The sequence below is a fragment of the Caretta caretta genome, chromosome 7, assembly GCF_965140235.1.
Source record: "Caretta caretta isolate rCarCar2 chromosome 7, rCarCar1.hap1, whole genome shotgun sequence".
NCBI lineage: Eukaryota > Metazoa > Chordata > Testudines > Cheloniidae > Caretta > Caretta caretta.
This window is the reverse complement of record NC_134212.1, coordinates 52189040-52204546: the sequence shown is the minus strand read 5'-3', so window position 1 is coordinate 52204546 and position 15507 is coordinate 52189040. Positions and strand designations below refer to the sequence as shown.

The following is a 15507-nucleotide window of genomic DNA, read 5'->3' as shown; positions in this document are numbered from 1 at the left end:
TGACACTTAAGGGATCCTGTGTTTTATGTAATGGAATAAAGAATAATAAGGAAAATAGCATTATTGTATCTTACAAAGGATTCTGCAGAATTAGAGAGGGCAGAGAAGAGTAATGAGACTGACTAGGGGCCTGAATAAAGTCTCCGATGAAGAGACTGCAAAGACCAGGATTGTTACCCTATAGGAGGATACAATAAAAGTAAACAAAACAATGCGTGACCTAGAGAGGAAGGTTGGGAGCTTTTATTCACCCTCTCTCATGATACCTGAGCAAGGGGACAGCCAGTGAAACTAAAAAGTGACAAATTCAAAACTAATCACAAGAAGCGCAATGGACAATTAGCCTGTAGAACTGATCATAACAGGACATTACGGAGGCCAAGAGCTTGATAAAATTAAAAAAAATTAGACATTTATTACGGTAATGAGAATATCCAAAGTTGTTATAACAAATATTAAACATACAGATTAGTTTTGGAAAGGAACTAAAACCTCATTTCAGGACATGAGTCAATTGCTAATTGAGAAGGTTAGGAAAATCTTGCCAGAACTGCCTACTGCAGAGTTTCTCACACCTTGCTTAGAAACATCTGGTATAAGCTACTGCTAGAGAAAAGACACCGGACTAGCTGGATCACTGACTGATCTGATCCAGACTGACAAAATTGCTATGTCCTTATCATGGTACTAGGTCAGAAGCTTCTGCACCCAAATCAATGTTTTAGAAACCAGGAACTTTTTGGAATAAAAATCACAGCATGTGGTAAGACAGAGAAAGCCGAATAAAGTGGTTCATGATATGGCAAACACACATTTTATAAAAATGTGCACATAAGTTAAAGTGTAAGTTAAAGGTGACCTGCAAATCAACTCGGCAAAGTTGCATCAACTTTAACAATACAATATACTGAATGCCCCCATTAGCCAGGCTACAAGAATGGGTGTATTCAGAATATTAATCACTTGAAAAGCTTTCGTTTTAGGTCCCATGACCTAAGAAGAAATTTAAATTAAACAAAAAACCCCAAACCAAAAACTATAAGACTTTGCAAAACTGTGCAATGTACTTTTTAAAAAGTCACTTACCTGACCCCTTGTAGGCCGGCTCCATGCTCCAGCAGGATCCCTGGGTGATGTGACATCACCAGCATGGTACATGCTGGGGCGTTACATCGGAGCGGGAGCCGGAAGCCCTAGTGGGGCTGGACATCATGGGACCTAAGAAAAAAAGATAGTAAGTGTTCTGGTTATGTACTGAATGCCCTCTTCTGTTTAGCCTGGAGAATGAGGGCATTCAGCACAAACACCTGATGGCATTTTGTCAGATTGATTTGCAGACCACCTTTACATAGTCATATTCTGATCACATGCCACAGAGATCTCACTATTCTTTCAGCAGGAATAACATTCCTCCAGAGAACAATTTACAGTGCTATGGAAAGTGGAAATACTCCCACAGAGCAACACTTTGGACACAAGGCCCTTGTGTGCATTTCCAAGGGCCTTATGAGAAGTTCTATTTTATTTAAACCCACACTCCTTGCTTCAAAAAGCATCTCCCCCTCTACAGTTTATATGCTCCAATTGTCAATTACTATACCATTGGTTTGTATGGAACTGTCTCAATTATACATTGAAACCTACTGTCATAAGGGGGAGAGCGTATGAGTAAGGAGACCTGTGAAAGAAACTACTTTCAGAGAATTCCAGTTCCACTCTTTCCCTTTCCTCACCTGCCCCCAAAAAATAATCACCTGCCCCCAAAAAACCCAACACAAAACAAAGCTTTTCAGGTTTTGGTTAGCCATAATAAAGGGACCAAGGGGAAAAAAAAAAAGCCTCATATCCAGGATTTTAAAAATACTTTCCAGTGTATCTTTCAAAACCAAGCATTTTATCTTCCACACACCAGCGGTTTTGAGAAGTACAATTGGGATTAAAACGTCGGCACTAACACAAGACATCCTTTGTTAAACAGTTATGTGGAAAAAGAAGTGTAGTGTCCTCTATCCTCTACCTCCATGAGCCTCCGAATGCTCTCCCTGCCAAAGTGCCTGTTTGGCAATGTAACTGTACATTGCCCTGTGTACAGCGAGACCTGTTCCAATGCTTTCTGGTCAAAGCCCTCATCTGACACTTAAGGGATCCTGCTGACAAAAGCAACAGAATGAAAGTCGTAATTGTACTGTCACACTCTGTGCTTCACTGAAGGGAGGTGACACATCCCCAGGGTACAATCTGAACTGTGGAATCACTAGCTCGGAACTCTCTAGCTCGGGACACCTCTTACGCTGCTTGGCGAGTGAAAAGCAGTCCCTCCAGGCTTTTCTCTCACACAGCCATCAGCATATAAAGGCACATCCAGGAAAGTTACATGAATGTTCTCCCAGCCACTCGTGAACTCTATACAGGAAGATACTCCGATTAACTAGTCCACCACTCCATCAAAGGGTAATGGATATGCACCAGCCTTTGTTAACCTGAGTAGAGATTCCCCAAATACTTCCGTCAAAGCACACTGGTTTAAATCAAATATTAAAACAGGTTTATTAACTATAGAAAGATAGATTTTAAGTGATTATAACTGGTAAAGGCATAAAAGTCAGAATTGGTTACAAAAGGAACTAAAATAATGTTGCAATCTAATTCCTAAACATAACCAAGGATGTTCAACAGGCTGTCTCCTTCCAGCCTGGGACCACATTCCTGCCCCCAAAAAACCCAACACAAAACAAAGCTTTTCAGGTTTTGGTTAGCCATAATAAAGGGACCAAGGGGAAAAAAAAAAGCCTCATATCCAGGATTTTAAAAATACTTTCCAGTGTATCTTTCAAAACCAAGCATTTTATCTTCCACACACCAGCGGTTTTGAGAAGTACAATTGGGATTAAATGATGCTCAATGATGCTCAATGATGCTCCCCTTTTGTCTTTTAAATGCTAATGCTGCCGTGAGGAGAGATGGGGAAGGAGAGGTAATGAAAAAGCCATTGTCTTTTATTTTATACCTTCCTACTCTCCTGAAGGAATACCCTCCTGCTGGGGTGCAAGACATACAGTCTGTGGTATACGTGAGATGTGAAGTGTACCTCTGGTGAATTGCAAATTTCTTGCTTATACCTTCTGTGTATGTGCTGTTTGGAGAACGACATGTAAGGCCTCGGTCTACAGTCCTCTGTTATCTCTAAGGAGCTAGTCTGTGGGCATTTTCCAGGACTTTCAATATGTTTCAGTAACAAACATATAGCAAAATCTCATAACTCCATATACAACATTAATGCAGAAATGTTATGGGACAATGATGTTCAGCAAATTATGACTTTTCAAATGACGACTTATGAGGCATGCTTTGTACAAAATATCATATAAAAGGGGTGAATATGAGGTTACAGGGTGTTACTTGGGTACAGGGTGTCAAAGGAGGCTGTTCTACATTTCCTATAGATCCCTCCTTCCATCTGCAAAATGAACACTGGGTGCTAATTAACAACATTTATTGAATTCAAAACTCCAGAATCATGAAACTCAAGTCCACCAAGAGTGATTCTGTTCTCCTATCTGCAGACCTAAATTAACTTTCTTTATTGATTCTCTCTTCAAAACAATGCTGGATAGATGTTACAAAGAATTGACCATTTAGGAGGGAAAATGTTCCTTTTTTGGATCCACTTCATGAAACAGTACTGGGATAAGAAGAAAAGAAAAAACTGCCAGGCCAGGTTTTCTAAGGACCCTAGAACTCGATATCACTTGAGCAACGAACTTTGGATTACATAAAACAAATGCATACATGTGGTCCTTGCTTTCAGTGTTCCGGAGGATAATTCTCACAGGGTTGCCCAGGGTCTCATATCCACCACAACAGTCCTATGATTATTCCTGGTGTTCTCAGATATCAACCATATTCACAGGCACATTTAGTAACATTAAATATCTTTTGTTTCTGGCAGTGCCCACAATGCATTAGGCAATTTCCAGATGCTATGAAAGGACTGTCCCTTCCGGAAGGGCTCACAATCTAAATAACAGATTTAATCTGTGGCATGGAACTAGAGACAGAGCTGTAGGAAAGTTATACCTCCTTCAGGCTCAGATTAGAGCCACTCTCTCCACACCAACAGAATTTACAGATGAATGGAGCCTGAAGGACTCCAGACTCTTCAATAATTACACCCCCCAACCAGTGAATTCAATGGGAACTGCTGGGCGGCTGGCACTTTTGAAAGTCCAGCCATTTATTTAGGGTTTTAAATATGGATTTGGGGCCCTATATTTAGAGCACCCATTTTTGAAAATCTTGGACTGATTAATTCTCAAAAATGCCTGGGAGATCGGCTGCAAGCGAGTGAGTAAGCAAACAACAAAGCAAGTATAGTACAATTCAAAACGTACTTTGTTTATTCCACTTCTTCAGAATATACTAGTGAGTACTATGGAGTATGTTTTGCACACAATGAAGTTTGTCACTGAATTTTTGGTGGAAAGTAAGGTCAGACCACTGGTGTGCAAGAGTGACTTATGAAATGCACAGATTAGTAAAATGTCAATTAGCCAAACTTTATGGTACATTTCAGATGCTCTAAAAAAGATTTTTAGTGATTTACTAATCTTTGTAATTAAACATCAGAGAATCTTTTTAACATCAGGAATCATTTCCCCTTTAACCTAAAACCAGAGCCATGTTGCAGGCTGCATTTCATACACTGAAAATTTCAAAAATTCTATTCTGGAGTCCATTAAACCACCAGTAAAGCTTCCGGATTAATTTAAGACAACCCAAAATCCTCCCGGCAAAGATGTCACAGATACCAAAAACCTCCTTCCTCTGTCCCTTTTCCCCCCTCTCAACTTATCATCAGATGAAACTCGCACAGTGAAACTTTGCTTGCTCCACTCCCAGCTCTGCACACTAAATCACAGACCTCAATCTTGGTGCAAAAAAGGTTATTAACGATGGCTCACCTTGATCATCACTACAAAAGTTCCCCCCCCCCCCCAGTTCTCCTGCTGCTAATAGCTCACCTTAAGTGATCACTCTCGTTACAGTATGTATGGTAACATCCATTGTTTCATGTTCTCTATGTATATAAATCTCCCCACTGTCTTTTCCACTGAATGCATCCAATGAAGTGAGCTGTAGCTCACGAAAGCTTATGCTCAAATAAATTTATTAGTCTCTAAGGTGCCACAAGTACTCCTTTTCTTTTTGCGAATACAGACTAACACGGCTGCTACTCTGAAACCTATAATTTTAGGTTATTGCAAACCCACCTTTGCCTTTACTGAATTTTAGGAGATATTTACAATTCTTTTCCATATACAAATGCTTGGAGATCAACAGCTTATGTATTTAGGTCTTTGATTGTCTGTTTTATTAAATGAAGTGTTCATGCTAATTAAACAAATTCCTAAAAAAACTTTATTCCAGTAAGTGATACGCACAAAAAGCTGCAAGGAGAATCCCTCTTTCTTGCTCACCTCCAGGCCCAATTACAGACTATGAAATGCACTTTTAGAAATGGAGGTTCTCCAAGATGTGTGGTCCCTATCTGTATTCTATGCACACCATGCACCTGAGTCTGGAAATTTTTAGAAAGCAGTGTCCAAAGGTCTGTACGTGTGCAATTGTTCTCCTCGTGCTCCAAACAAAAAATATAAAGGCCAGTATGGAATGACACCTCTCCAGTTCCTTTCCTTACCATGAATCTGGCTATGATCCACAGCAGAGGACACGTAGAGGAATACAGATTGGGACCACACATCTCGAAGAACCTCCAGTTACAGGTAAGTAACCACCATTTCTTCTTTGAATCATGGTCCCTATGTGTATTCCACACATGAGAGATTAGTAAGCAGCAGTCAACAGGAAGTGCGTATGAGGATGCAAAGTTATGGCTGTCTGTAATACCGTCGTCCCCACAGCTGTATCTGTATTAGAAGACTGGACCAAAGCGTAGTGTCTTGTGAAGTTGCATATAAATGAGCTAGCTGCCCTCCGTATATCTAGTAAAGGTATGTCTCGCAAAGACGCCATAGAGGTTGCTTACACTCTGGTGAAGTGGGCTTTCATTGCCTCTGGGCAAGGTGGGGATATGAGTTCGTTGCTAACAAAGGATGATGCAGCCCGAGATCCATTTAGAATCTTTGCACAGATAGAGCTTGATCTCTCAATCTCTGCTATGGAAATAAAAAGTCTAAGTTTCTTTCTAATTACTTTTGTTCTCAGTAGATAAATGTCCTGTGTCCACTGGACATCTAGGGAGTGAAGTCTCCTCTCTCATCAGGGGTCTGCAGCTTTGGAAAAAATACTAGTAAGTGGACAGTTTGATTCATATGAAACTCTCAAATCACTTTAGGAGTGAATTTTGGGTGGAAGCACATTCTCTTTATGAAAAATGGTAAACGGCTGATCTGCTACGAGCGCTCCCAGCTCATTCAGCCTTCTGTCTGATTTGATAGCAACTAGAAAGGCAACGTTCATTGAGAGATCAAACATAGAGCAGATGGCTAATGGTTTGAAAGGAGGTTTGATGAGAAGCAAAAGAGCGAAGTTGAGGTCCCAGGGAGGTGTTGGAAACTCCACCAGTGGAAAAGATCTGAGAAGCCCGTTCAAGAATCTAGTCGTCGTAGGATGAGCGAAGATAGTGTGGTCCTTGATAGGATGAAAAGTGCTGATTGCTGCCCAATGGACCTGTAGGGAACTGACAGAAAAATCCAATGTCTTAATGGTGAGTAGGTAATCAAGGATAGCTGGATCCCAGCAGACTCTGGAGATGACTGGCGTTATCGTAATCAAGAAGAGAAATGCTTCCATTTGGCTGAATCCTGGTAGAATACTTCCTGCTATGGTTGAGGATGGATTGAACACTACTGAACATGTGTGCTCTACATCTGATGTCCATCCAAATACCAGGCCTTGAGTTGTAGTGGTGCTGGGTTGGGATGCTTGACTGTGCTGTTGTGTTGCACCAGCAAATCCAGAAATGGTCGGATGTTGATGGGCAGACACGTTGAAATCCTCATGAGGTCCAAGAACCAGAACTGCCTTGGGCCAAGTTGGGCTCGATGAGGATTACTTGAGCCCTGTCATGATGGATCTTTCACAGGACTTGTGGTATCAGTGGGATGGAAGGCATATGTGAGGTGATCCTCCAGAGTAACAGAAGGGTGTCCCCTTCAAGTCTCAGCCCAGAGCCGCTCTGGAGCAGTACAGAGTGAGTTTTCTGTTCCCTGGTGACGCAAAGAGATTACAGGATGATGTTCCCCCTTGGTTGAAGAGATTGTTGAGAATGGAATCATGACTCTCCCATTCATGGTCTGCTGAAAAACATCTGCTGAGTGTGTCTACTAGGGACTTGTGCATGCCTGGCTGGTATACTATGTGATGGTGCACCCCATAAGGATTTATGGAAATATGCTTCTGAATGTGTATATGACATAACTGGAATATGTTTTATGCTACATATGCCATGAAACATATCTATGTAAAGGTTATGATCTACTGAACATATTCATCCTCTTTGTATGCATGTGTCATTGTTGTATTCAAAGTTATGAATATTGGCTGTATACTTGTTTGATTTTAATTAACCTTAGTAAGGCATTTGGTCAGCTTCTTTAGAAGGGAATTTAAGTGCCAAGTCAAGAAGCACTTAACGGACAATAGATCTTGGAAGGCTCCAATCCACGTAAGAAGTCTACATGAGGACATTAAAGGTAGCATGTGAACCATGGCTGTTACCTGTAAGTTCTGAGTCATTCATGGACAGGTTTCAGAGGAACAGCCGTGTTAGTCTGTATTCGCAAAAAGAAAAGGAGTACTTGTGGCACCTTAGAGACTAACCAATTTATTTGAGCATGAGCTTTCGTGAGCTACAGCTCACTTCATCAGATGCATACCGTGGAAACTGCAGCAGTTTCCACGGTATGCATCTGATGAAGTGAGCTGTAGCTCACGAAAGCTCATGCTCAAATAAATTGGTTAGTCTCTAAGGTGCCACAAGTACTCCTTTTCTATTCATGGACAGGTGACTTGCCCATGTGACTCCAAAACTCCATCTTGTAGCTGGACTTGAGGGGGAAAGGAGTCCAGGAGAGCTGGCTGTATTTCAAGGAATCCCTATTGAGGTTACAGGGACAAACCATCCCGATGTGTCGAAAGAATAGTAAATATGGCAGGAGACCAGCTTGGCTTAACGGTGAAATCCTTGCGGAACTTAAGCATAAAAAAGAAGCTTACAAGAAGTGGAAGATTGGACAGATGACCAGGGAAAAAATATAAACCTGTTTATAAACCATAGTTTATATGACCAGTATAAAAATATTGCTCGGGCATGTAGGAATGAAATCAGGAGGGCCAAATAACACCTGGAGCTGCAGATAGCTAGAGATGTTAAGGGTAACAAGAGGGGTTTCTTCAGGTATGTTGGCAACAAGAAGGAAGCCAAGGAAAAGTGTGGGCCCCTTACTGAATGAGGGAAGCAACCTAGTGACAGAGGATGTGGAAAAAGCTAATGTACTCAATGCTTTCTTTGCCTCTGTCTTCACTAACAAGGTCAGCTCCCAGACTGCTGCGCTGGGCAACACAGCATGGGGAGTAGGTAGCCAGCCCATTGTGGAGAAAGAGGTGGTTAGGGACTATTTAGAAAAGCTGGACATGCACAAATCCATGGGGCTGGACGCATTGCATCCGAGAGTGCTAAAGGAATTGGCGGCTGTGATTGCAGAGCCATTGGCCATTATCTTTGAAAACTCGTGGCGAACGGGGGAAGTCCCAGATGACTGGAAAAAGGCTAATGTAGTGCCAATCTTTAAAAAAGGGAAGGAGGAGGATCCTGGGAACTACAGGCCAGTCAGCCTCACCTCAGTCCCTGGAAAAATCATGGAGCAGGTCCTCAAGGAATCTATCCTGAAGCACTTACACGAGAGGAAAGTGATCAGGAACAGTCAGCATGGATTCACCAAGGGAAGGTCATGCCTGACTAATCTAATCGCCTTCTATGATGAGATTACTGGTTCTGTGGATGAAGGGAAAGCAGTGGATGTATTGTTTCTTGACTTTAGCAAAGCTTTTGACACGGTCTCCCAAAGTATTCTTGTCAGCAAGTTAAAGAAGTATGGGCTGGATGAATGCACTATAAGGTGGGTAGAAAGTTGGCTAGATTGTCGGGCTCAACGGGTAGTGATCAATGGCTCCATGTCTAGTTGGCAGCCGGTATCAAGTGGAGTGTCCCACGGGTCGGTCCTGGGGCCGGTTTTGTTCAATATCTTCATAAATGATCTGGAAGATGGTGTGAATTGCACTCTCAACAAATTTGCGGATGATACTAAACTGGGAGGAGTGGTAGATACGCTGGAGGGCAGGGATAGGATACAGAGGGACCTAGACAAATTGGAGGATTGGGCCAAAAGAAATCTGATGAGGTTCAACAAGGATAAGTGCAGGGTCCTGCACTTAGGACGGAAAAATCCAATGCACCGCTACAGACTAGGGACCGAATGGCTAGGCAGCAGTTCTGCGGAAAAGGACTTAGGGGTGACAGTGGACGAGAAGCTGGATCTGAGTCAGCAGTGTGCCCTTGTTGCCAAGAAGGCCAATGGCATTTTGGGATGTATAAGTAGGGGCATAGCCAGCAGATCGAGGGACGTGATCGTTCCCTTCTATTCGACATTGGTGAGGCCTCATCTGGAGTACTGTGTCCAGTTTTGGGCCCCACACTACAAGAAGGATGTGGATAAACTGGAGAGAGTCCAGCGAAGGGCAACAAAAATGATTAGGGGTCTGGAACACATGACTTATGAGGAGAGGCTGAGGGAACTGGGATTGTTTAGTCTGCAGAAGAGAAGAATGAAGGGGGATTTGATAGCTGCTTTCAACTACCTGAGAGGTGGTTCCAAAGAGGATGGTTCTAGACTATTCTCAGTGGTAGAAGAGGACAGGACAAGGAGTAATGGTCTCAAGTTGCAGTGGGGGAGGTTTAGGTTAGATATTAGGAAAAACTTTTTCACTAGGAGGGTGGTGAAACACTGGAATGCGTTACCTAGGGAGGTGGTAGAATCTCCTTCCTTAGAAGTTTTTAAGGTCAGGCTTGACAAAGCTCTGGCTGGGATGATTTAATTGGGGATTGGTCCTGCTTTGAGCAGGGGGTTGGACTAGATGACCTCCTGAGGTCCCTTCCAACCCTGATATTCTATGATTCTATAACTTCTACACCGGGGGAGGGAGGGGTATCCACCCACAAGAGAAAATCTATTTAAGCACGTGAGAGACCCCTCCATTTTGTCTTCAGCTGGCTCAAGAGATAGCCTCTCCACCCCCAAGGATACCTGAAAGAAACTGGAACAAAGGACACCAACTACAGGGGGTGAGAGTGATTGCTGGATTGAGACTAGTCTGTAAAAGGAAGCTTACTGGAACTCCTCCGAGGGTGAGGTTTTATCTGTATTCAGTTTTCTTACTGTATTAGACAGACTTGTGTGTTCTATTTTATTTTACTTGGTAATTCACTTTGTTCTGTCTGCTATTACTTGGAACCACTTAAATCCTACTTTCTGTATTTAATAAAATCACTTTTTACTTATTAATTAACCCAAATTATGTATTAATACCTGGGGGGAGGAGGGGAAAAACAGCTGTGCATACCTCTCTATCAGTGTTATAGAGGGCGAACAACTTATAAGTTTACCCTGTATAAACTTTATACAAGGTAAAACGTATTTATTTGGGGTTTGGACCCCACTGATAGTTGGGCATCTAAGTGTTAAAGACAGGAACGCTTTTTAAGCTGCTTTCAGTTTAAGCCTACAGCTGTTAGGGGACATGGTTCAGACCTGGGTCTAGGTTTGCACCAGGCTAGCGGGTCTGGCTCAAACCAGGCAGGGCACTGAAGTCCCAAGCTGCCAGGGCAAGAAAGCAGGGGCAGCAGTAGTCTTGGCACATCATTTGGCAGCCCCCACAGGGGTTCTGTGATCTAACCTGTCACATACTGCCAGTAGGGTTATGTGGTATCTGATACTCCAGTTCCAGAGGTTGACTGTCTCTACACACAGAAGGAGGGAACTTGTTCCCCCCTGCTTGTTTATGTAGAAGACAGTTGTCATTTTGTCCAACATTACTTGGATATGTCAGGATCAGATGAGATCAGAAAGAATGCATTGCACGCCCAACGGACTGCTCTTAATTCTACTACGTTGATGTGTGTCCTGGCCTCCTGAGGGGTCCAGGTGCCTTGTGTGGTGCGACTGTTTATATGAGCTCCCCAATCTAATAAAGCAGCATCTGTGATTATAGTCACCATGGGTATGGGTGTGAGGAAGAGAATTCCCACCCAAACTTTCTCTGGCTTGAGCGAAGCCAAAACCTTGGTTGGAATTGTTACTTTAGCACTGATGATTAGTTTTTCTGGTGAGAAGACAGACTGAAGCCAGGTTTGTAGGCAGTGCAGATGGAGCCTGACAAATGGTATAACAAGGGTGCACAAGGCCTGATGCGATATAGATATTCAGGCCTGTCTGTAAAGGCCTATACTTTAAAAATTTAGGTATATATTTATCATTTAGTTAGTTATAGAGGTACAAAACAAGAATCAAAATCACAGTCTGCCTGTTTACAGACCTTCTCTTACTATGATAGTCTAAGGCCTTGTTCTTAGGCTAAGGCCTTTGGCTAAGCAGCAGAGGCAGCCATAAATTGGAAAGCGTACGGTCATGTCCTCACCAGTCACATTGGAATAAGGTGCTATTGGGCTGTTAGGCATTATCAGGACAGGATTGTATTCCTATCACCACCAGATAAAGATAGTTAAAGAAAACTTTGTTTGATAGCATCCTGTCTGACAAGAACTTACTTATCAATAGCTAGGGTGTGAAATCCTCATTTCTGTGTTGTTCTATCACTGTAGTCTCCACTTCCCTATTGTTTGTCTGTATAATCTCTGTCTGGTTCTGTGACTTCTTCTGTCTGCTCTATAATTTTGTTGGGTGTAAACCAATTAAGGTGGTGGGATCTAATTTGTTAGATATTCATATTACAATATGTTAGGATTGGTTAGTTAAATTTCAGTAAAATGAGTGGTTAAGATATAGCTAAGCAGAACTCAAGTTTTACTATATAGTCTGCAGTCAAACAGGAAGTAAGGGGGGGGGATTGGAATCATGTTTTGCTCGGGTGGGGGAAAGGGGAACGGGAATGGGAACAGGGACACAGGTCAGGCTCTGTGGTGTCAGAGCTGGGAAGGGGGACACTGAGGAAGGAAACTGGAATTGTTGCTTGCTGGAAGTTCACCCAATAAACATCAAATTGTTTGCACCTTTGGACTTCAGGTATTGTTGCTCTCTGTTCATGCCAGAAGGACCAGGGAAGTAAGAGGGTGAAGGAGTAAGCCCTCTAACAAGGCCATGTGGTCATGGAGGAAAAGTTAAGACTTGACTGAGGGTGACCTGTTTTATTAGATCACTTAAGATGTGGAATCTCTCTGTGGGAAGACAGGCTATTGCTGTAGTCAAGTCCAGGGTTGCTCTTATGAAGTCTATGGACATCACAGGGTTCAAAGTAGACTTTCTGTGGAAAGATAGACCAAGTAGGAATGCTGTCACCGAGCAGACTTTCCTACTGGATCTGCCAGTCAGGAACCAGTCACTGAGATATGGAAAGACTGTGAAATTATTTAATCTTATCCAAGCTGCCAATTCTGAAAGGACTTTTGTGAAGACCCTGGGTGTGGTAGTGTGACCCTAGGCACCCCTATATTCACACCCTACACACTACTGCAATGATATTTGTACAAAATATGCCTTATCAGGTATCTTTTAGAAACTAAGACCAGATGTTAAAGATTGCAGGAAGAGACCATTTACCCTGTAAAACTGCGACAGGAAGTATCACAATGGAACACACTAGGAGAATACTTTAATCAAAATGAAGTCAGCCCGGAGGAAACAGGAGACTGAACCTCAGGGAATCAACTGACCCTTGAAACCAAGGCAGACTTTGCAATATAAGAACACATGAAGACTTGTGATTATCCTTCACCTGTGCAGAAAAGGAAAACCAGCACCTTAGACTCTGGATCCTGGCTAAAAGCTAGTCAACTACTGCTGGAAAAAAGAATGGTGAGGAAACTGTCTTGAACAAAGAGTATATCTTTAGTTAGGTCTTAGCCTTTAGAAAGCATATTTTTATCTTTTGTTTGTTTGTAACCCTTTATCTTTACTCCTTATATACCTGGTATCACTTAACCTATGATTTCTTTAATAAATTTGTTTTACTTTTACTATAAAACAATTCACTGCTGTGTTTGAAGAGAAGGGTATGTTTACTCCACTTAAGCTAATAAACTGTAATGTACTGACTCTTTGAAAGAGCAGCAAACTTTATATCTTCTGTAAGTATACAGTAATAAAGGCTCTGCAATGGCTGGAGTTCACTGATTGTTACCTGCTAGGCAAGGTTTAGGCAGGGAGAGCCTTGAGGAGTTTGCTGGCGAGGAAGACAGATTGGTGTGGCTGGGAGCTAACACAAAATCTAATCTCCAGCAAAGTTCACTCTTGCTGAGGCAAAGAGGTAACAGAGTAGCTAACAATTCTAGGTATCTACAGCAGTATGTTATGCAAAGCTAGCCCAGATGGAAAGAGTCTGAACTGGAAGCAGTCCTTCCAAAGAGGAATCTGAGGAACCTTCTGTGGGATGGGTGAATGTCGATATGAAAGTACGCGTCTTTAATGTCAAGGGCCATGAACAAAGTGCCCCCTTTCAGAGGGGTGATTATTGATGCCAGTGTGGAATTTTAATTTTTGGTTGAATACATTGTTGGTGAAGATCAAGAATCGGTGTCCATCCATTGGATTTCTTGAGGACCAAGAAATATGGGGAATAGAACCCCTTCCCTTGATATTGAGGGGGCATTGGTTCTATGACCTTTTTCTGGAGAAGAGAATTTACCTCTTGAAGAAGAATCTCCAAAGCCTATCACCAGCAGGAGAGTGAATTTGTGTGGGGGGGTGGAGGGTGAGAAAACCTGGATTTGTGCTGGAAATGGCCCAACTTGATGATCACTTTAGATAAGCTATTACCAGCAGGACAGTGGGGTGGGAGGAGGTATTGTTTCATATTCTCTGTGTGTATATAAAGTCTGCTGCAGTTTCCACGGTATGCATCCGATGAAGTGAGCTGTAGCTCACGAAAGCTCATGCTCAAATAAATTGGTTAGTCTCTAAGGTGCCACAAGTACTCCTTTTCTTTTTGCGAATACAGACTAACACGGCTGTTACTCTGAAACCTGTCATCATTTTCTATAGTTTCCTGGTTATCTGCCAATGATAGTGTTTCAGTCACATTATGTATGTCACAGACCTGTAGCAAAAAGGAAAAAAAAAAATCTCCATCATCCAGAAACAACCATAGATAAGTTTGTGATCAGAACCAGCAGATTACAAAAAGAGGTAATCGATGAAAAAATTGCCTGGTTTCTTTATGCAATGAACTCTCCTTTCTGTCTGATTGAGAACCCACACTTCATTAACATGGTTCAATCATTAAGACCAGGACACAGCTCACCCAACAGAGCAGATGTCACAGGCAAATTGCTGGTTACAGTATATGAAAGAGAAATTGAGCAGCATGCAAAAGGTCTAGAGGGTAAAATTGTTAACCTGAGTCTCGATGGGTGGAGCAATGTCCACACGATCCTGTTGTATGTGCTTGTGTGATACCAGAAGAAGGGAATGGTCTTCCTTACAGAAACAACTGATACACCAGGAAATGCACACATAGCAGAATACTTACAAGTAGTAGCAGTAAAAGCAATAAACTGAAAAAAAATTCAAATGTCTAGTATGGAGCTTGGTCACAGACTATGCTGCAAATGTATCCAAAATGAGAAGAAATTACTTAGAAGAGAGTATCGAGCTAATAACATACAGTTGCAGTGCTCATTTGGTGCACCTCCTAGCCAAAGACTTCAGTGTTCCAGAAATAAAGGCTAATGTTGTTGAAACTGCAAAATACTTCCATAACAACCACTTTGCAGGAGCTACCCTGAAAAAAGTGGGAGGAACCAAGCTAACTCTCCCGCAAGATGTGCGATGGAACTCAGTACTGGACTGTTTTGAGCACTAGATCAAGAACTGGCCTAATCTGATGACAGTTTGTGAACAAAATTGTGAAAAATAGATGGCACTGTCACAGCCAAAGTTCTCAGTATTGGGCTTAAGAGAAATGTTGAACACATGCTGGAGTACCCTGAAGCTATTTCTGTAGCCTTGAACAAAATGCAGGGAAATAGCTGTTTTACTGCTGACACTGTTGAAATTTGGAAGGAACTGAGTGAGATCTTAAAGAGAGAAATATGCAATGACAGAGTTACATTACAAGCATTAAAAAAAACAAATGGGACAAGCACTACCTCCAGCTCATTTTCTTGCAAATATTCTCAATACTCGCTACCAGGGTCACACCTTAACTGCTGAAGAAGAGGAGTTGGCTGTGACATGGACATCCAGCAATCAACCC

The 15507-nt window shown here is 42.2% G+C and overlaps 1 protein-coding gene across 4 annotated transcripts in view; it reads right to left on the bottom strand.

Moving 5' to 3' along the window:
- Positions 1 to 15507, bottom strand: part of USP4 (ubiquitin specific peptidase 4) — a 96103-nt gene that overhangs the window by 29215 nt on the left and 51381 nt on the right. The window contains exon 14 of one of the 4 annotated variants that reach the window (XM_075130657.1): positions 1093 to 1218. The exons of the other annotated variants lie outside the window; for them this stretch is intronic. Coding sequence (XP_074986758.1) covers positions 1194 to 1218 — 25 coding nt within the window. The 3' untranslated portion in view covers positions 1093 to 1193. Of the gene's footprint in view, positions 1 to 1092; positions 1219 to 15507 lie in introns of those variants that run through there. 4 annotated transcript variants of the gene reach the window in all.